Source organism: Pteropus medius, unplaced genomic scaffold (assembly GCF_902729225.1).
Source record: "Pteropus medius unplaced genomic scaffold, Ma_sr-lr_union100, whole genome shotgun sequence".
In the NCBI taxonomy this organism is placed as follows: Eukaryota; Metazoa; Chordata; class Mammalia; order Chiroptera; family Pteropodidae; genus Pteropus; species Pteropus medius.
In genome coordinates this window covers 11,134,182-11,154,844 of record NW_024344240.1, presented here as the reverse complement: position 1 = coordinate 11,154,844, position 20,663 = coordinate 11,134,182, and the positions used below count along the sequence as shown (strand labels likewise).

The 20,663-nt window shown below is 37.5% G+C and overlaps 1 protein-coding gene across 3 annotated transcripts in view; it reads right to left on the bottom strand.

The window, feature by feature from the left end:
• Positions 1-20,251, bottom strand: part of TMTC2 (transmembrane O-mannosyltransferase targeting cadherins 2) — a 346,015-nt gene extending 325,764 nt beyond the window's left edge. For 2 of the 3 annotated variants that reach the window (XM_039868969.1, XM_039868971.1), the window contains exon 1: positions 19,459-20,250. In XM_039868969.1, coding sequence (XP_039724903.1) covers positions 19,459-19,541 — 83 coding nt within the window. In that variant the 5' untranslated portion in view covers positions 19,542-20,250. Of the gene's footprint in view, positions 1-19,458 lie in introns of all 3 variants that reach the window. The other variant, XM_039868970.1, reaches the window with a different exon arrangement.
• Between the last annotated feature and the right edge of the window lie 412 nt (positions 20,252-20,663).

Below are 20,663 nucleotides of genomic sequence, written 5' to 3'. Positions count from 1 at the left end.
AGGCTTAGCCCAAGTGTCTTTTTGTTTATTAGAATCCCTGGACCGCCTAACGTGATTTGGAAATGACGCCTCTATCCAGAGCTGAATGAAATATATACAAAAAGACTCTCTCATAGTGCCATCAACTCAATGAGGTGGCTCTTCTTGTGCCCAAGTTCAGCATCACTTGAACTTGGTGAAGAGTGGGGGAAGGGAAGCATGGAAAAGGGAGGGAGGTTAGTGGAAATGGGAGAAGCAGAGGAAATGGGGAGAGAAGGGAGAGAGGTGATATGAAAGGACAGGAAGGGAGGAGGGGAAAATGGGAGACGATAAAGATAAAGGGCATTGAGGACAAAGCTTGACAAAAGGGAAACAAGAAGAAGGGACAGGACTCACTTCTCTGAGGGGAGGCTTTTATTTTGGGCATGAGCCTTTAATAAAAATGCGAACTCTTCCTTTTACTCCCACCTGTGCTGATAATCATACAATTTTGTTTTATATTCTTCTGTTTCTGAAACACTACCACTCAGTGATTCTAGCTCTAAAGTGAAGGAAAAATTTACACACTTCCATCTGCTGGAGACAACATTTCATTTCCTTTCTAAAGCATTTTCCACATTTACTGTCAATCAACCAAGAGTTACTTTTCAGGTATTCCATATGTTTCTTCTTTTTTTTGTTTTTTTTTTCCTTTCATCAGAATCCATAGAAAACTAGGTTTCAATATGCCACAAGTATCAAATCTTTAAGTGAAAGAATCAGAATTAAAAGAGGTTATTAGAAATTATCCAAATCAAGGTTTCCAACATTTTCTCCACTAACCCCTTTAAGTATATCCCCCACACTCAAACCAAGGCCTGGCTTTTAGATAGTTTCTACACCTAACTTTGTCTTTTCACAATTTATTTTCCCCCAAAATAAAGCTGCTTTGAAAGCAAACTTTATTAATCAAAAGTCAAGGCTAACAATCAGATTTTTCTGACCAATATAAGCTACCCAGTGCTAATACCCTTGAATTTATAAAACTATTGATCAAAATCCAAGACAAAACAAACAAAATCTCAACATTTTGTTAGCCTGTGTGATCTATACTGGGTAACTGTAAGCTCTGAGGTTTCAATGCCAGACGATAACTGGCTCTGAATATGAACTTCCATGTCTCTCTGGGGCTTCAAGCTACTGACAGCAGCTGTAGAGAGCTGAAAGCCCAAGAAATCTCACACCTCTGTATTCTTGAGAACCCTTATTTCTGACTTGTTTCTTTACAGGATATTAATAAGTGTCTTGTCTTGGTATACCAGGGGTTTTCATCCTGCGATGCACAGAGATAATTTAAGTAATCTATGAACTTCAATGGGGGAAAAAAGGTATACCTTAGTTTTCACTAGTCCTAAGGAAGCTTTTCATTGCCTGTAATTATTAACAAAGCCAACAAACCATGGTATAGTGACTTTATCACCAGTAGGAATCACAGATGCTTTCTATCACAGTACAGTTGCTAACAAATTTCTTTAAAAAATTGTTCATATTATTACTTCAATACCATGGCAATTAATGGATTTTAGCAGTTAATGGATCTCTGCCACCATCTCTGCCACTGCTCTGTTATTAAATGGATTAATAAAGGATATATATCACTACACAATGACTTGAAGTTTTAGTGTTTTGATAAATATATTTCCATTTGTTGGCTTCTGTATCTTTTGGTTTATGCACTTAAGACAACTTTTTGAGAAGTCCATAGGTTTCGCCTGATGGCCAAAGGGATGCATAACCAAAAAAAAAAAAAGCTGCTTTGAAAGCAAATTTCATTCTGATTCATCTTTGTGTACCCAGCAATAACAAGATGGAATAATACAAAGGAAATTCTTGCTTGGGTAAATGTACAAGCTCACACAATTAGTGGAAAAAAATAGGATTCAAACTCAGATCTCCCTAACTCTCATCTATACCAATGTTTTAATGGAGTAGAGTCTGGAGCTCCAGACACAGATAGGTGCGGATTCAAAATTGATGCATCATTTAATGGCCCGATGGCCTCAGGCAAGTTGTTTAACCTCACAGAAACAGCTATCCTTGTTCTTAACTACCTTATTGAAAGGATTAATTGAAAAAAAAAAAGAAGTGAAGAATTTACCAAATTTTACACCTAACTTAATCATTTAAAAGATAGATATAATTAATAGTCTATTTGATGCCTAAATAATTTATGGAATTTTTCATATTATTTGCATTTGCATATAGCTCTACCATTTTTAAAATGTTTTCACTGCCAGTGTGATGCTACTCCACATAACACTCTAAATCAGAGACTACTTTATCCTCAAAGAAACTTGTGACCCGGGAAGATCTAAGCCTAGGAGCTAGAGAGCCATCTCCTGACCCTTGTGTCCATGTTTCGATTACTACGTTAGAAACGTCACTAAGTCCTCCTGTGAACCCCATGACATTAAGGCACACTACCTGCTCCTGCCCTCATCATCTGTGAGGCTGAGCATCATTGCCCTGGGCAGGCTGCTTTTTTTTCATCTACCATTTTCCATGCCGACGACACACGTAAAACTCTGAGGTCACAGGTTTGAGGTTTCCACCATTTTGACAACCTGACGTTTCCTCTATGGATTCTTTCCAGTCTCTCCAAAGGTAAACATTCTTCCTTAAGGCTCCCGCTGCATATTCTCATACCTCAGAAAGTGTTCATCCACGTAGGAAACCAAAATGTGTGATAACTGTCCAGCAGGTTTTTGAGATACTTGAGACCGTAAACCATATGATTCACCATTTGCATGCCAGTCTACTAACAAAGCACCTGACAGATTTGATGGAAAATTAAAGTATATAAAGCTGAATTGGATTTCATGCTCACAGCAACCCTATGAGATCAGGAATTACTGTTTTCTTCACAGATTAGCAAACTCAGTCACTGATTTGACTACTATAATACTGCCAGAGAGTTAAAAATTTGAATAAACCCAAACACACCCATTAGTCAATGTTCCGTCATACTTGATTTTTCTTCTCTTCAACAAAAAACATTTAGTCCATTTCCTCAGTGTCTTATTCTCTCGAAGAATTAAAATATCCAACTTCTAAATATTTCTCTTTTTAATACATTATTCACTTATCATGTTCATATGATCATGATTTGATTTAGATACATGACAGGTGAGCAAGAAGACACGCCTATACCTGTTTACAGCAATCACCCTGGACTACACAAAAGAGAGAAACTTTGACAGCCAGATTCAAGAGGAGCAGTTAAGAGGGAGATTGTAATTTTTGTAGGAAAAAAGTAGAGCATGCATGTTGGAAGCCACGTTTTCCTTGACCATTAGCTCAAAATCATCACTAACTAGAACAGAGTCAATTAGATGTCTAGATTAATCCTCGCCAGAGGGGAACTGTGTCTCAACTGAACACATAGCACCAAGCAAAACCTTTAAACCTGAAATGTGAGTTGGAAGGGAAACTTCAATGTAAATACTGATTTTATGGATATGATTTTAATAGTACACATTTTCCTTTTACTCCCATAAAGTACTTCGCTGATACCCAAATACCTCCAAAACTTATATAATGTAAGTGCTGCCTGGACACGTTTACATATCACCATCTCTTTGGCTCACAACAACATCAGCAATTCACCACTTGCACATTGAAAAAACTACAGAATTACAACAGGCCTAGAACTGCCGCCAACAAATTTACAGCCTGTGTTATTTGTAAATTGATTGTTTCTTCTCTGGCGTATGGCAAGTAGGGGATTGCATATAAATGCATATATATTACATATCTACTCATAAAATTTAACATTAGGATTGAACTTTCCCCAAACTCAGAGTATTATGATACTCTTTAAACAAGTATTACAATATATGTTTGATTTAATATGTCTCTCCTAGCTTAATTTTTTTAAAATTGATTTCACTAGCTCTAGGTCAAAACCTTTCTACCTAAATATCTGCTTTTACAGAAATTGTTTACTGCCTGGTTTATAAATTAAGAATTTTTAATAGGCTCTTATTGGAAATCAAAATAATAGGTTGTTTTTGGTGGTGTTTTAAGTAGAACAAGTAGCTATTGGCTAAAATGTATTCAATTTATTTATCAGGTCTTACAATTTCATTTCATATGCATACATAATTAGTTATTTTTCAAGTTTGCTATGGAAAATAATACCAAAGGCATGATTTTCCACTCAATAAGGATTACTCTACATATTACTTTAAGTCTGCAATCTAACCTTTGAGCTATAAATTTTGAAAAGCCAGGTACTGCTGTTTTGTAAAACTCATACTTTTAACCCCATAAGTCAATGACATTCCTGAAAAGTATAGACTCAGATATAAGCATACAGTAGGCAATCCTAGTCCTGGCACCGATTTTTCTACCTGAGGACAATCGTATCCAAACTGCGGCTATTTGACAAATGGGGACTCGAAGAGTGTGGAAGATGGCAATCCAGTTCAAAGCTGAAACATATGGCCCTTTTTCCTTGCCATTAAGAATAAAACTCATATCAGGGAAGTATGTTATTGAACATATTTTATCAAGGGTGCCTCCTGGGGAGCCCAAAGAACAACGAAAAAAAAGCATCAAGATGAGGCTGTGGACAACCAAGCAGTGACGCAGTCACTTTGCAGGTGTCAAAACCTCAATCCCAGAAAGTGAGGACCAGTGGGCAGACCACAGGAGAACATGGATACCAGAATACCAAACAGCTGCTTAGAGCTAAACTGAAGCAAAGCAGATATTCATGGGTAGGGCAAGCAAAAACACTTGGAGAGCACACTGAAGCAGAGCCTGGAACAACGTAACAAAGCAGCAGACAGCTGGGCAACAACTGCTTAGAAATACAGGCTTGAGGCTAAAGAGGCAGGGGGGACAGGTTCACAAACAGCTACACGAGCATCCTGGAGGCAGCCACTTCTGAGAGGAACCTGCAGGCACTTCCTGCAGGTCAAATTTGACTGCCAGGGCCACATGGCAGGGGCCAAGGGCACCAACACAAAAAGACTTACTGTTGCAGGAAACCCACTGATCCCCTACACATGCAGGATCCATGGACTAGTTAGGACAAAATCTGTAATGATCAGAGACGTGTGGGGTCCATGCCATCTACTCACTTAACGCTATCCTAGACTCCCAGGCAGCATGTCACCAAGTTCTATAAAAATCACCAGAGAGTGTTCACTGTACTGTCATCCAAGAGAAAGGGAAGTCGGTATTTTCACATCAGTAGTTTCATATCTATAAGTCTGACCTTGAGCTTTTACTCCTAACAGTTATATCTTAGACCTGTTCGTTTTTCCCTCCTAATGTCAGGAACCCTTAAGAGTGGCCAGATATGCTCTGAGCAATCTAAGTAAGATTACTATAAGTTCTAAAAATATTCTTTTCCATTTAGATCAGGGAGTAGCACACTTCTTTGATGAAGGGCCACATAATAAGGCTTTTTCAGGTCCCTGTTGGAACTACCTCTACTCTGCCAGTGTAGAAAACAGCCATAGATAATACATACACAAACAGGTATGGCTGTTGAAAACACAGGCTGTAGGGTAGATGTGACCCACAGGCCGTAGTGCCAATTCTCATTTTAGATGATAATCCAAATCGCACACATACTCCTATGTAAATGTTCTACATCATGTGGGTGCTGGCTAAAGGAATACAGGAAAACAGCTCATAACATGAGCTGAAGGCATCCCACTCTGATGCTTTCTTGGGAGACAGCACATTTCTAAATAAGAATAACACTTTTAAATCAAAGGCCAATGCCTATTTGAACTGATTTCCTGAATTTAAAATAAACCATATTCAAATCTTTCTCCCAAACTTTGAATAGAATTATCATATTTTTACACAATAATTTGCAGAAATCAGACTATTTAAATAGTAAACATACCCTTGCTTTCCCTTTCTTCTCATCACTTCTGGTAACAGCAGTCATTTCTGGCCTCTGAGGTAAGTGCTCAGAATACACAACAAAACAATTTACAAGGTCATTACTAAATATTGTTAAAATTTTTGCTTGACATGTGTCTTAGGACAATTATGTACTTATCATTTTTGTTGCTTTCTTAATTTCCATTCATCTTTTTCCAGTATCAAGGCTGATACAGAATAGAAGTTAGTTTGTGAAGAATGCCATTGAATTAGCAACAACTGACTTGATTATCTGGGAGGAGGTGGAATTCCTTAAAATACAAATAATTTTAAGTAAATGAAAAGTAATAACATCTTAAAAAAGAAACCATTCATTAGTTTCCATTTACTCGAGATTTTGAGAACACCATTCCAGTTTTCAATTATAGCTGCAGTGTTACTTTGGCCTATTTCTACCAATTTCAGTCTATTCTCATAAATTATTTCTGAACACACAAACAGCTTGCAGACCTACACAAAAGAATTCCTTCAAATGCAGTAGGTTACCTGCATGTAAAACATTTACTCTATTTGTATACAGACTTCCAAAGATGCTTAACGAAAAAGCATTCAGGTTACGTATTGGTTTGTGTTTAAGTCCTTATTCAGGCTTAGAGGAAAAGTTTAAATAATGTTCTTGTCAAATTTATTGATTTACAAGAAGTCTCTGAACTTCGTTATCAACTAGTTTTCATAAACAATGATGAGACAAAAAGAAATTAAAATGAAAATTTTAACCTCAGATTAAGCTTAATATTAAAAACAATTTTCACTTTCCAGTGTCGTTCATGATCTACCTTAAATATGTAAGATTTGTGGTCTATGAATTAACTATCCAATTTAATATTAACTTTACTAACTCTTTCAGACTTTGGTTTGAAAAATAAACCCAAGATAATAAATTCTCCAAATTCAAATTCCAAATACACAAAGATGAGCATATGGGTGTTTACTATGATTATAGTCTTTTTTTAAAATACAAGCAAGCTGCTATTTCATAACACACACCATAAATTCAGCATGCAATCAAAATATATTGAAGAATTTTTTAAAACACTGAGGAACTACTACCACAGAGTCGAATTCAATAGACTTCTATTCTAACAACCTGTCTTAATTTCTCCTGAATGAGCTGACAATCATTTGCAGCTATGGTTCCGATTCAAAAAGATAGCAATCAAAACTACGCATCTTTTACTACAGAGCCTGTCCTCCCCCCAAAAGAAAGTTCATCCAAATTTCTGCATAATCATCCCTCCTCTATTACCATAAAAGGAAAGCACTGTTTCATAAGCAAGGAAGCAGCAAAATCTTCAACTCAACTTCTCTCAATTTCACCAAAGATTGTTATATAAAAATGTCATTCACACTTCCTCTTCTCATCCAATCCCTCATCCTGGAGAAATCCAAGTGCCTGTCTCTTTGTTTAGTCCTAATAATCAACTGCTGAGGCATGCTTAATAAGGTCTTAAATTTTTGGTTTCTTCTACTAATTTAAATTAATTCCAGAGAATTGAGAGCCATTCTGCAAAAACCATGTTGTTTTCCTTTACTTTATTAAAAACAGTATGACTGATTTTTTTAACCCATCAGTAACAGAATCTAGTTTATTAAAATACTGGGCGAATTTTCACCTGAATATTCTCAAAGTGTTCCAAGGAACAGATGTGCCCTAGAGAAAACTAGGCTGCTATCCAACAAGAACCAAAACGTTCTCCTTTTTAGAATCTTGCCAATTGCTGTTAGAATTTAGTTATCAATAGGAACAGAGTAAACATTCCAACTGAGAAGAAGGCAACACATAAGAAATAAAATGATGACTGCGACTGAGATAAAACATCTTTGGTTGATACGGTTTGTTGTGTTCATGGGCCTCCTTTTCCATTGTATGTGTGGCAATATGGCCAGTGTTTTACCTAAAACACTATTAACTGCTCCCCAAAAGGCCAATTTCAACTATATTATAGCGCGACTAAACCCAAATCCATTTCCCCAAAATTATGACCTGCTTTAAGTTGGAAGGGACCCTGGGGAATCACTAGAACCAAGCCCTGACTTTAAAGAGGAAGCTGTGTTATCAATATAGTAAATCTTTAACATTCTTAGCTTACCTGTACTTTGAGGCAGTGGGGGGCGGGGGGGCTAGGTTGCACTACTTCTGGGGGGGAATAGAAAGCAAAAGCAAGAAGTGTTAGTGTTAGGTTATACATTCTCTTTATTTAGAGAATCCCTAGAAAAATGTTAACATGTGAAAGATCTATTTTAATTAGGAGATCAATATTCTCAAATGCAGAACTACCCATAAATAAATTAATGCATGTTGTAAGTCCTGATGAGACTGCAATTTAATATGAGAAAATAAGCTTCCTGGAAAAGGTTTCAAAGAACAAACAGAGCTTTTGTATTAATTCTGCTCACTGTGAAACAAGGTATATAAAAGTATTTCTAGAATTTGGGCTAACTCTTAATTCAACATAATCTTTCACAATATAATTGAAAACGATTCTAGATTTTCATTGTTTAAGATTTTTTGTTGTCAAAAATACATATCATAGAGTGGAACAATTTTAATAAGATGCTAAGAAATCATAATTTTGCATATGCTCCTATGCACAATATCATCTAATTTAAAGAAGAAAGTTAATTATGGTAAAGAAGACAGAAGACATTCCAGTTCTGTTTTTCACATGTCCTTTTAATTGAGCACACACTGCAGACATTTAATTTGCAAAATTTGCGTGCATGTGTGTGTATGATGGTTAAATTTCAACATCTTTTCTCCAAAGTTATAACTCAAAATGAAAATTAAATTCCAAAATTAGTAGTTATTTAATATAGTTCAATGAACTTTCAGTTATCCTAAATCCATCTGAAAATATTGTTAAATATTACCAGAAATAAGTTTAAATTTTGAATATTAGCTTTTAAGAAAAATTCCTAAACACTCTGTAATACTTTCAGATATTACTATTCAGTGATTTTAAACTATGAACAATAGAGTTAAAGCCTCATTCTATAGAATAGGGAATAGAAGCTAAAAGAGTTTTAGTATCAATCAAAATCACACAATTAGCAAGTAATTATTCTGGGATTAGAGCCCTAGATTATCTGATTCCAAAATTCTTGTGGTCTTTTTACTTTTTGCCATTCTGCTGCTTAAAAGTTCTAAAATTAAGAAATATTTTCTAATTAGTTACAAAAATGAATCACCAGCTTTAGATACTAGATGTTGCCATCCAGTACCTGTGCTAAGCATACTTAGTGCAAATTCTCAATACAGGATTGATTAACACAAACCAAGTGAAAAAGTTAGCAATTCCATGAAGTAGAACAAAGTTCTGTTGTCTGGACAGAAGAGAGTCAGATGCTAATGTACAGTGGTTACTAAGTCATTCACCTTCAGGTCCAATATTCTATAAATCTAAATGGATAGCTAAGCAGCTTATTAAAACAGAGAACATTAGTCATGCTATTTCATTTGATCCTCATTCTGTGGTTTGCAGATATTTTCACTTCCTAACCAATTATAAGACTGAGCTTTAGAGTGATGACTACTGAGCTAGTAAAGCGGTAATTACAAGACTAAAACTCTAGCCTTCTATCATGGCCCAATGTTTATTTACAACAGTGCCTCTAGTACACAGTACAGTATTTTAAAAAGTAATAATTACAATTCATTTTAGAATGAGTTCTTAAAAAATATTTCCAATAAGTAGGAATGTAAAACTTCAGATATTTAGAGCATTCGCCTGTTCAGAAATTCCCTTCAAATGCCCAAAGGCTAAAGTTTAGTGTACCAGGTTAAAAAATATCACATGTGCCCAAGCATTTCTAATTCTGTGTATATACCTTCACCCGACAGCATTATACAGTGCATGAATATCATTAATAAATCTTTACCTTTCCTACTCTCAGCTGCCTAAACACCTATATTTTGCTGCCTTCTTAAAATTTATAAAGTCTTCATGCAAAGTAAGCCAAATTTCCTTATAAGGGATTGTTCAACAAAAATACAAACTACTAAAGGTACTGACTATAGAGACTCAAAATTAAGCTTCAGTATCCATTCTAGTTATAAGCCTAAAGCAACCGCCTATCAGTTTATCTGCCAAAATCAGAATCTAATACCTGTCTCCACGGTAATGTTACAAAGGTGATATAGTAATACAAGATATTTCGTGACAGATATTTCGATGGAGATCATCTCCTAGATTTTCAACAGGCTCTCTACCTTTTCAAAATTTACACGATAACTCAAACCCATATGATCAATTTAAAGATGTTGTGATTGAACAAATATGAAAACAAAACAGAGATTAAGATTAAATAAAATGGCTAACCTCATACACAGAACAAAGGTAGCTTATCCTCAATCGTTTTAATCCAGGAATTTAGGTTGACTTTCCAAATGCTTGTAAAACACAGAGCCGATGTGTAATACATTTAAATGAAATAGAGCTTTATTACTCTTATTGAAGTGTGGTCCATGAACCAGCAGCATCTGTTGCACCTGGGAATGATAGAAATGTAGACTCAGGCCTACTTCTAGGCAGAATCTGCATTTTAACAACCCCAGGCGATTTGCAGGTAGACAGGAATTTTAGGAAGCCTTTTTCTAAAAATATATACACACGCACATATGGAAAGAGCTCCAACAAGAGGCCCAGCTCAACAATATCTCTTTAAGAGAGGCATGAAGAGATCTACCTGGTTCAAAGAAACTGGGGATTTAAACTGCAATTTAAAAGATTTTTTTTTTTAAATGGCAATCATCAATATCAAAGGATGAAGACAGGGGAGCAAAGTATGAGGGAGGACCAGGTCTAAAGCTCCCTTGCTGGCCACGGGCATCTCCAACATCATCTCAGGCATGAATTTAAAAGCAGCTACTAAATATTCTCTCACAGAAATGGTTTACATTACTTATGTTGATGACATACAAGAGGCTTTAAAACAGTGAAATTTCATTTTCTGTTCAACGTGGAACAAAAGCAAAACGCATCACTGATTTTAAAAGAAAAAATACAAAGACTCATATATAGAGAGGCGGAGGAAGCAGACCTAAAGAGATCATTATAAATGGAATCTTTTTAATAGAACACTAGATACCTGTGGCAAACTACACTTAGTATTTTCAGGTTGCACATTAGTGTTTTTAATAGATTTTTATTCAAATCTCAAATTCGTCTTTAGTTAAATCAGTACATGTCCCTATAAGAGTGGGTTAAAGTGTAAAAGCTTATTTCTTTAACATAAATTCAGTGACAATTCAGCACCATTTTTTTTCAACAGAATAACAAGACTAATCTTATTATAAATGAGGTTTACCAAATGAATTCAGGTATACTAGTTTTTCACATCAGCTATAAATAATTGCCTCCCTCTAAAGGACTACTTCTGCAAATAAAAATGTCTTTTCGGCTGATTAAACTTCTTCATCATCTGAGAACTTTTCTTCTGAAAATCTGTAGTTGGAAAATTTGTCATTAGAAGATTTCTTTATCAAAATGAGCTCTTTTCAATGGCTTTGGAAGAGCAGTCCTATAGCGAATTATTAGAGAAGGAGGGGAACATCCTTTTTAAAAAAAGTACACTTCTTTGACAAAATATGTGGACCCAAGCATTCTACCTCAAGATATTTTTTATAGTTCGAGGGAGCAGGCTCAGTGTTTACAATATCTTTAAAACCTGAAGATAGGAAAGCAGCAGCAGCCAAAAGACAGTTCATAAAACATTGAGAAAGGTCCCCAGAGGAACACCATAGCTGCTGGCCCATCTCAAGAACCCCTTCTCCCAAATAGCTCTGTAATAACAAGCATCCTCCTCAAACAGAGAAAAGTAGTCAAACCTGTTAATGTAATCTTTAGAGCCACCGCCTAAGGCACCCCTTGTTGAGAACACAAATTGAAAAGATGTCACTTTAACATGCACTGACCTTGCAGAGTTAACCTATGACTCTCATTTTTAATCTAAGAGATACCACTAACAGAAAGGGTATGCATGCTTTCACTGTGGAACAAAGTGGAAATTAACAAAAACAAGATGTCTATTTTTCCCAAAGTGTTTTCACTTGTCTGCCTCTCTCAAAGACTAGTTTTATACTACTGGGTTTATAAAAGAAATAACAATATACTTAATAACAGTGTCCTAAACATGAACATATAACCCAACTGAGAGATTAAAACAAAACAAAACAAAAAAAACAACAGAAAACAAGGCTATGGTCTGCATCCTTTCAGTCTCTTTATAGACTAGGTATAAGCAACTAAAAAAAAGAAAACAAAATTTCATAAGATACAGCTGTAAAAATTTTACCAGCCTTATTCATCTTAAAAAAAAAAAAAAAAAAACTTATAAGAAGCAAACTTGTGAACTGCACTTAAAATTAATACCCAAAGAATTCCAGGTATGCAGGGTTATATGGATTGTCATTCTTCCCACTGGATTTTTAAACAATGTTGAAACATGGCTGTTTGAAATACTTCAGTGCCATCATTTAACACTGTTCAAAATGTCAAGAGCCATATTGTGCCCCAGTGGCCACTCTTCAGAAAATAACACATCCTTTGAAATTACAATACTCCTAAAGGATGCCAGTGAGAATTTCTAGGCTAGGACAGTCCAAATTTTCTACATCTAAAAAAATCAATAATGTCTGGAACCGCAATTAGGGGAAAAAAGCACTTTCGCTAGCAAAATCTGTGAATTTTTCAGTTTCGAATGTCAGTAAATAATTTTACCCCATGGCAATATTTTTATACATTGTTTCCTTATTAAACTATAATCATAAGCCTATAATGAACTTGCTTTTTTTAACTTGATGTTCCTAAGGAATAATCACACATTTATTATAATAAATCCCACAGAAATGAAGGGTAATCATCAAAGACAAAGGAATCTGACAAAAACATTTTATTTGGCCACAACACTTAGCTCACAGCTGCTATTCTAAGGACACTTATGTATGTTTTCACTTGACAAAACATGTAATTTAGTCCGTCTCTTTTACTGTATGTAACTACACGCTGTGCCACGCTTCATACTCTGACTTACTCTTATCACAAAATGCTCCAGCAAAGAAATTGAGAAACAAAAGCTTACATCAAATCACTATGAGCAAAGAGCATCTCCTCTGCCAAATACTACTGCACTTTTAAAACAGATACAGTAAGTAGCACTGGTCTCAAGCAACACGGCATGTGTATAGCCTCGGAATAAATAAATGTACATAATTTCGTTTCATCCTACAATAAAATGAAAACTAAAAGTGAGTTAGAATTTTCGATTCTAATCACTTTTCCATTTTAATTTTTTAGACATAAGCAAATCAAAATCTCTCTATCTCATCTTTAAAATTATTTTGTTGTCCAAATTAACTGCATCGTATGAAATGCCCATAAATAAACTATCCTAAGAACATGATAATAGTTTTTAATGTAGAATCTTGAAAACAAATCATTTCAGTGTTCCTGTCTTCTTCAAAATTCTCCTGACAGGCTTATTCAATTCTTTCCCATTTACCTGTAAAGAAAAAAGGTCATAGTTGAACCCAAAATTGGAATCCCGAAAAGTTCTTAAAAGACTGAAACGAACATTTATACCTTTTATTCTAAGAAACCTTGAGTATCAGAGAAACTGACAAATGTGATTGAAAAGCTAAACTGTCAGAGAGGAGGAAAGATCAAAAGAAATTTAATAGTGCTGCATCTTGTTAGAATTAACCACCTAGAAAATATAGCCAAAAAAATCTCTGAGGCAAAAGTCTTCAATCCTTATGACCAGTCGAGGCAAATCTGGTTAACCCAAAGAGTTCAGCCGCTGCAGACCTCCAAGGAAAACAACTGACCTGGACAATTAGGAAGGAGACATCTGGGAAAGGTATTCTAAAGCTTCCCCACATCCGAAAAAAAGTACCAATAAGCGACAGACCAAGAATTAGGCCAGTTCAAACCATCTACCATGGATCTTGGGCATGGATATCCTGGGAAAGAAGATGACAGAGTCCCAGTACAAGTTTTAAAATATGAGTATCGATCAAAATAAATGTGAGTAAATGCAAGTAAAATTCTGCTAAAGGACAAACTATTGGCCTCTTCGTAAGTATATCTTTAGAACACTAGACATTACCTGCTTAAGTAAGGGTAGAAAAGGACAGACAGGTACAGGTGCTTGTTGACAAGAGTAAATAGCTGCTGTTTGTATTATGCACCATATATATGAGAAGTCCATACAGTCACAGCACTATTCATAAGTAGTGAATTATTAATTGTAGTCATTTATTCCTCAAAAGTACAAACAAATCAAATCTTCAAAGAAACTATCTAGCATTGTGCAGAATTATACCTGTAATTATTCAAAATAGTATGCCTTTTTCATGAAAAAACAGAAGGTATACAGCTCCTACTGCTATACTTCTACATTTTCTTTTTCCAACTAGGCTTTAAACATGACAGCTATTCATAGAGGAGAGGTCTTTACGTTCAATAATCCACCTGTCCACAATCCCATCAAGGCTGCCACACTTATCATTTTTGTGGAACCATTAAAGTACCCAAAGCTGATAGAATACTTAGTTTCTGAGAGAGATTCAAATAATTTAAAAGATGAATGTTACTATGTTAAAAGCATGTTGGGTAAGAATAATAAAGTTATAAGAAAGTAGGTTTGTCAGCCACAGATTTCTGAGTTCCTTAAGGGTAAACTTCGTCCTTTCCTAAGACTATGAAGGTGCCTGTTTTAGAGAAAATGGACCTTTCACCTATGATAAACAGCTGCACCATCATGGCATTTAAAACAAGTGCTTTTAGTGTGCTGAACAGCAACAGAGATTAGGAAGACAAACTGTGCTCCCATCACATGTTGGAATCCAAAAGCTTGTAGCTATCTCAATCACAGCAGCAGGGAATTCAGTGTTACCATAGGGGCACAATAACACTGAAAAACTAAGTACAAATGACAAGACAATGTAAATTAATAATACATAAAAATACAGCAAAAAATATGTACATATATGTGAAAAAAACTAAGAGACAGATGGCTGGCAATCATTTTCCCTATGGTATTTGCAAATGTCCATTCAGTGCTTGTATTTGGGTCATTCTCTCAGATAAATCCCATGTGACAGGCTCAATGGAGGTAAGGCAAAGTGGTCTGTCCTGGATTTATGTAATTTTAACTTTAATTTACTACTGAGATGTACTCGCTAAAACAGCAAAATGAACATTTTCCACATAGATTGATTAAAAACAATCAAAATGGCTAGAAAATAAAATCCGATATAAAATATTTCATAAACAATAAATTGTATCCACTTGCATTTTTTTTTTCAGTGACTTACAAACTGGGAAGGAAATTAGAGTAAACACACACACACACACACACACACACACACTTTATACACAATGACCTCTTCCAATAAAGACCTGATGAAACAACCTTTAATGCAAAGCAAAGTTCTCCATTACTTACTTTGATTTTATAAGTAATTCTTTCTAAACATACTTTGAAATACCAGGCATGCCTTCAATGGTTGAACATGCTAGAATTTTAAGATACTAATCCCAGACTGGTCCAAGGTAAGTCTATTAGAGAGAACTTTTTAGAAGGAAGTTAATAGAGTAAGTGATCATTTCACAAGGGATCATATCAAGTCAAAAACCCAAAGCGACAATAACCAATAGTTGACTATCTTTAGCGGGGGGAAAAAGGGTTTTTTAAAAACGTGTATATGTGCCTTAAATCCTCCAGTTCTTTTTAAATGCTGTTAATCAAAATCTTTATGACTTTAAGGGAAAACCTCTTAACTAGTGTTTCTATAAAAACTAAGATTTACATTTACACCCAAATGAATAACTAAACTAGGAATGTGCTATTAGAGTTTGGAGTAGTTTTGATTCAAGACCAGAAATTTCTGCTGTGGAATTGCTTCTCCAAGTTTCACACAAGGATTATACAATGGAATAGCTAAGAAACTTAAAAGTTATGTTAATTATCTGGGTTTGGTTTAACAAATGCAAAATGGGCAATAAGAAAAAAATTTTTCAAACAAGCCACAAACCCATCTTCCACTTCCAAAAACTCAAATTGTCTTTTTTTTTTAACTAATGCATTTTTTACTCACATGAGAATAAAAACATAAATTAGTTGCATTATCTTCTTATTTATTTGTTGTATATTATAAAGGCCATATCATCGATTAGATGGCATTTATAAAATAGAATCAGACTACACAACAGTCAGGGTTTACTCTTATTGCTTTGAAGTAAATTGACTCCTCTTTTAGTATTATCCTTATGCAAAACATATTAACAGTACTATTTTTAAAGAGGATGAGGGAAAACAATACTTTATTTTCAACAAAATACACAAGAGAGCGGAGAATTTGGGGTCAGTCAGTTTTTTCTACTGATCTAAACATTAAATTTCTCCAAAAAACGAGGGCATCCTTCAATAAGTCACATGCAACATGACTTAAAATTTGGCAAAGGCTGCAGATTTACAATTCCAATTTTACTCTAACCACAATTTAAGATTCAATAGTAATGACTAGATTGAAGGCAAGAGAAGAGAGGATGAAGTTGAAACCATGCATGCTTTTTCATCAGATATGTTGAATTCTACTCTTCTACTGTTTGTAGCCATATTCTTAAACTTAACACAGAAACACTTGTAAAATATTAAATTTTACCATAGGGAAATTGATTTTGATATAAGAAAGTTTCAGATTACCACTTAATCTCATCCAGCTATATCCAATACTGAAATTATATATATATATTGTATAAAGTAAACTTGATCACTATATTTAAAAGAAAAGATAACTTTGAGAAGTGCCACAGCAATAATTTTTAAGCTAAAGCAATATAAAGCACTCCTACAGTAAATGCCAAATTCTTCAGCTAAAAAACAGAGTCTTGATTTAGTTAAGCAAGTCAAGCGTAAGAGCCACCTCCCTCCTCCAATGCTGCTCTTTTGCTTTCCAGCACTGGCCTCTCCTTACAGAGCTGTATTTCACAAAAGTTCCTGGGGGGGCAGCGGAATCCACAGACGTAATTCAAACAAAGTTTTAAACTTGAGTGTTTGTAGTCTGAAATGGAGTGGTGGAAATAACATATTATCATCATCCTGCAGTTTCCACTTGGCTCCCCAGCTCTCTTCTCTGTTCGCACCTCAGCGAGTTAAAGTAGATAGAAAGCACTATATCTGAGAAGCCACAACTTAACAGAGTACCTTGGCACTGAATCACCTGAGTATGTCATGGAGCCACCAAGTAAGTGCTCTGCTCCAATTTACATGTATTTCATAATTTCCAAGACCCATGAAACCCATTTGATACTTTTTAAGATTTTATTCTCTTAGGAGTATGTGACTGCATAGGCAGTGTTGCACTAAGAAAATCAGAGTGAAATACACATTGCAAACTGTAGCACGGCATAATTTATATGTACAGACCCTCAACATCATAGCATATACAATATCTGTATATTATATATTGACCATGCTCTCAATTAGATGATATGGGCAAATCATCACATTAAATTCATCTAAGTAGCTACGTAGAAGTCAAGAATTTTGACGCTCCATTCAACCTATACAACATTTAAAGAAATTATAACAATTGTCATTGCACAACTAATTTATCATCACACTTGTACCGTTCTCCCTAAGTTACAAAGTCCTAACACTTCTGATAACTAAAGAACACAAAATAAGCACTAAATCCACAGAAAACTGTGCATGCAAATTTAGTTTAGTTTCAGCCTTAATCTCTGTGGGATGGTTTCTTCTGGCATGTACTTTTTAAAGAATTGGACAATGATAAACAATAGCATACACTAGGAATGCTTGCTTTACCAGTGTTCTACAATAGTTACAATATTACAGTGACTTTTTTATAAGCTGTATTGTCTTGGTTTAAATGTTTACTATTTAAACTGTCCCCAACAGAGCCAATAAGTGCCCAGATTTGTCCCTGAGCTTATTTTGCGAAAAGTCACCCATCTTTGGAAGCAAAGGCTTTTTCTTTCAATATCCTAGAACTAGCAGGTGCACCGTAATCCAAAATTGGAGTGAACAGAAGCAGCTCCTATCACAGACCATTTACTTCTCAGAGCATGTAGAATAACTGCTAAAATCTGTACACTGCTTAAAGTTGAGGAAAAGTTCATATCTAACAGTGGCTTCCTAGCAAGCAGTCTCTGATGACACTACATAAAATGCATTAAAGGTGTGCTGCTTGTTGTTGCACCCATTATCAGAGGATTTCAAAGCAGACATGTGGTTATGAGCCAAGATTCATGAACATGCTTTTAGCCAGAGAGTGAATACACCAGAGAATAGCAAATATGGCTAATTACCACCAGGAGAAGATTCTGCCTTCACCTCCCCTCTCTCTCAACCACTGCAAAAGTTCACTCACCGCCTCGCCCTGACCCTGGGGATCCATTCACTTTCCATAACCCAGAGAGGCTGCTGAAAGCTGTCAAAGTAAATCTGTGCTCACTTTTTGGATAGTTTAATTTCAATGGAGCATGAAACACCCCAGGACGGTTAATAAGTTTAGCCGGGCGTGCTGTTCTCTCCCTAATATATTTTAATTATGCATCTGTTTTCATTGTAATCAGATTAAGTCACCGGAAAGACACAAATTGGAATTTTCCCTAATGGCTATTGAAGCTTTTCATCAGTTTCTAAACACTAACAACGTTTAAAAAACAGGTAGAGACACGAGCACAACTGTGGCATTTTCCAGAAATCGATGCAGTTTCTTTGACAACACAGTTCAGGTCTCATTAGCCACCCAAACTAACCCAAATGCAGAAGACAACTTCAGTCTCTAGGGGCGTCTTCTTCTCCAATTAGCACAAAAGAATCGCTAACGTCTAATGTAAAACTCCCAAACAGAAATGAAAGCCCAGGCTTTTATAAAGTGCTACTCCATCGATTGGTTAAGAGGGGCGGGGGGGAGGGGGCGCAGGAACGACCAGCAGCAGCATTATCTTGACTCAAAGTAAAGTACACACTACACTACACGTCAAAAGGGAAAGTTGAAGCAGAGTACGATCCTCTCTTTCCATTATTTTGGCAACTGTCAAACGTGTGTTTTAACCTCAGGAAATAAAAGTGTCCCATCAATAATAGGAACCGTTACAGGAAAGATCTATTAGGGGGCGGGGAACGGCTTCCTTCCAGCCCAGACGTAAAATCGCTCAATGTGCTTTTGTTGCACCAAGGAATACCTAAGATTTATTTTTTTAAATACGTTCATTAAACAGTTTCCCAAATTGCTGCGATTTCCACGAAGAAACTTAAGCTCTGCCAAGAGCCGAGAAGCAGAGAACCTGCTGCAAAGTAGGAACCCAGAGTCCCTCAGCCTGCCCAGCGCGCTCGCGTCCCGGATGTTTTTTGCTTTAGGTGTTAATGTTTACGCGTCTCCTACACCATCAGGTGCTGGACCAGTTCCTCCAACATGCACTTCCAGCCTGAAAGCGGGAAGCTTCTGAGCCACTGAAGAGTCCCCACGCAGCCCTTCACCTCTTCCTCTCACCCCCTTACCTGTCATCATAGCAGAAATCCGCACTTAGGGTGTTGAGATACAAGGCGAGCCCCAGAGCGCTGCTCACCAACTCTGCAATCATCTCTCCACCGCCTTCCCTCCGGCTCGGCTCCCAGCGCGAGGGCAACAGCGGCAACAAAAAACAGAAGCATCAATCCCCACCTTCCGCCGCCTTCTCCTCCCAGCTTCACTTTTCCCTCGCTTCCCCACCCTCCCTCCTTTCCTCCCTCGGGTCCTTCCAATCCACCGCTCTCTTCCTCCTCCTCGGCCGGTCTCCGCAGCTCCTGCGTCCTCCCCGGGTGCGGGTTCACACTGCGCTCCCCATGCCCGGCGCCGGCGAGCGGTGAGCGGCGTTCCGGCTCCGCGTCTCCCCGCGGATGCACAGGGATGGTCCTTCCCGCGGCTTGAGGCCCCCACCCTAACCCATGGTAGTTCGGAGAGCCCTAGGTAAGGAGTGGGACGCAGAGGAGGTGGAAGAGAGCGGGATGGGGGTAGAGGGACCGGACCGAGCCGGGCTCTGGGACCAGCTGGAGGAAGAGAGAGAAAGAGGGGCGGGTGGGAGGGACAAGGCAAACCGCCTCCCTCCTCCGCCTCCCGGGCGCAGGGCTCGGGTGCCGCTCGGGCTGACTCCGGCCGCCACAGCGGCTGCAGCTCATTCACTCTTTATTAGCTCCCTGCCGGCCCCAACCCCTTCTCCTGTGAAGTGAGAAGCGGTGGTTGGAGACTCCAGAAGCTCCCGCGTGGGGTTCTTGGCGCTGCCCCCCGCGCCTGCGTGGCCAACCCTACATCTCGGGTTTGCCCAGCCCCTTTCTCCACCCAGAGCCTCCCCCGCCCGCTGGCGAGAGGCTCCTCCTACCCACCTCCCGCCCTCCTCTTGTTTCTTTCACCTTCGATTTCACTCTGGAGAGCTCCAGGGACCCAAGGGCGACCGCGGGAAGACAGCCTGGGAGGGGCAGCTAGAGGAGAAACCAGACCCAGGAGATGCGGTCGCTCGCCCGGCTGCTGCTGGCGGCGCCTGGCACCGGCTGGATCTCAACCCAAGCGCCGTGTGTGCCAGGCGCTGCCAGGCGTTAAGTCTGGTCAGCTGGAGACTTCTGGGGACGGGAGAGGAAGAACAGGTTTAGCGAGTGCTGCAGCCTCAGTTGCCACAAACACACACACGACCTCTCATACATGCTCACAGTGTGTGAACCAAAATGGGGAG